Below are 1,602 nucleotides of genomic sequence, written 5' to 3'. Positions count from 1 at the left end.
TGTCAAATGGTTGCAAACCTAGCTGCCTGAGACCCTGTAACTCGGAAACCTGCCATCACTTCATTAGAATTACCTCTTCCTCTTCATAATCCTGGTTAGCTCTAGCGTTTCTTGGCTGGGATCTGCAGGAGAGGATCATTCCTTGAGCACTCCATTCACCAAACTAACTGCAGACTTGGGAAAGGAGTTGAGCCTTGTCTCCTGTAAAGGAAATAACAGCCTCATTTCAGACTCAGCTGCACTCTGGTCATTGGAGTTACATTCCTGGGATTCTTGCTCCCCACTCTCACTTGCAGCAGGTTCTTCTTTAGGAAGCCTCAAGAGACTTTAAAAGTCAGGGGGAGCCCCAGGGCCTCCTCATTCTTTAGAGTGTAACTCACACAATGACATTTGTAGGGTGAGAGGCGCCCTGAGGCAGCACTAGAGCCAACTGCAGCTCTCCAGAGAAAACCCAAATGTAAGAAAACACCATGTGGAGTACTCCCAAGGGGGGAAGTGAGGATGTGGGCACAAAACAGCTTGAACCAGAGAGAGAGCAGAGCAGTGGGGACACTGGATTCCCAGCTCTGGAGCCCCTCCCACTGTCTGCCCTGGGGGAGGAGCAGTCACCACTGGTCACAAATGAACTCAGTTGCACCTTTGCATGATTGCACCCTGGGTTGCACTTTCCTGCTCTCTCCAACCAGGAAGCAGCACAGTGGTGCCTGAACACCGGCTTTAGATTCTTCCTTTTTCTGCTTTCCTCCCCACAGTCAGCATGCCTTGTAGGAATGTGCTGTGGGTGAGGGCAGTGCCCCCGAATCATCCAGCCTCCTCTCTTGGCTTGTGGTCTGGGAGCCTGGCAGCTGGCTTATTGTCATGGCACAACTCCCTGAAACTGGACAAGTCTCCTTCCTCTTCTTCCCTGTGGTCAGGGGCTTAGGTATTGTCAGTGAGCTGGGTGGGGGCTCCCCCTTGAGACAGCCACCTCCTGTCAGTTGTCAAAGGAGAGACTGAGCATCTTCTGAGCCTGGTGGAGTTGCTGACAGGTCCCCACAGGGTGATTTGTATTCATTTCCCACCCACCTGATTCTCCCTGGGCCTCTGGGTCAGGAAGTGGGAGGTGCCTCACATAAAGAACCCTCTGTGGGATGGCTCTTTCTGCCTCAGGAACTGCCCTACTAAGCCATTGCTTCCACTGGTGAGTGTGAGAGCTTGGACTGGAGTGGACTGGCTGCAAGACCTTCCAGCAGGCAAGTATGCTGGGTTTGGGGGAGGGCTGGGCTCAGCATGGTGCTGAGGGCTCCAAGATGACACCTCTACTGGTCTTTCAACACCTTCAGTCTTCTGATTGCAGACTTGACTGTGACGGCAGACGTGGTGTTGTAGGTCCAGGCGCCCCCGGCCACCGTCTTCATGCAGGAGCCACAGTGCCAGATGCCCACAGTGCGCCTCTTCATCTTGGTTTTGCCACAGAAGGAGCAGGTGTACTTGGTGTGCTGGCTGATTTCAATCTTCTTCACCATCTTTCGGAGGGAGGGGCCGTAGCGGGTCCTGTATTTACCCCTGATCCCGACCTTCTTGGTGCATTTAGCCATGTCGACGCCACCGAGGTCCGAGCCC

At 53.9% G+C, this 1,602-nt stretch overlaps 1 protein-coding gene across 1 annotated transcript; it reads right to left on the bottom strand.

Annotated features, from left to right (window-relative positions):
- Positions 1-1,285: 1,285 nt before the first annotated feature.
- Positions 1,286-1,602, bottom strand: LOC121162701 (60S ribosomal protein L37a-like). Its single transcript, XM_040989922.1, has one exon. The coding sequence runs from the start codon at positions 1,575-1,577 to the stop codon at positions 1,299-1,301; it is 279 nt and encodes a 92-aa protein (XP_040845856.1). The 5' UTR covers positions 1,578-1,602; the 3' UTR covers positions 1,286-1,298.

The sequence above is a fragment of the Ochotona curzoniae genome, unplaced genomic scaffold (genome assembly GCF_017591425.1).
Source record: "Ochotona curzoniae isolate NIBS_2020 unplaced genomic scaffold, NIBS_Ocur_1.0 contig_533, whole genome shotgun sequence".
NCBI lineage: Eukaryota > Metazoa > Chordata > Mammalia > Lagomorpha > Ochotonidae > Ochotona > Ochotona curzoniae.
Note: the sequence above shows the minus strand (reverse complement) of the source record. Positions and strands in the feature narration are given on the sequence as shown.

Coding starts and splice junctions, on each gene's coding strand:
- LOC121162701 (XM_040989922.1), bottom strand. CDS start 1,577: ATGGCTAAATGCACCAAGAAGGTCGGGATCAGGGGTAAATACAGGACC.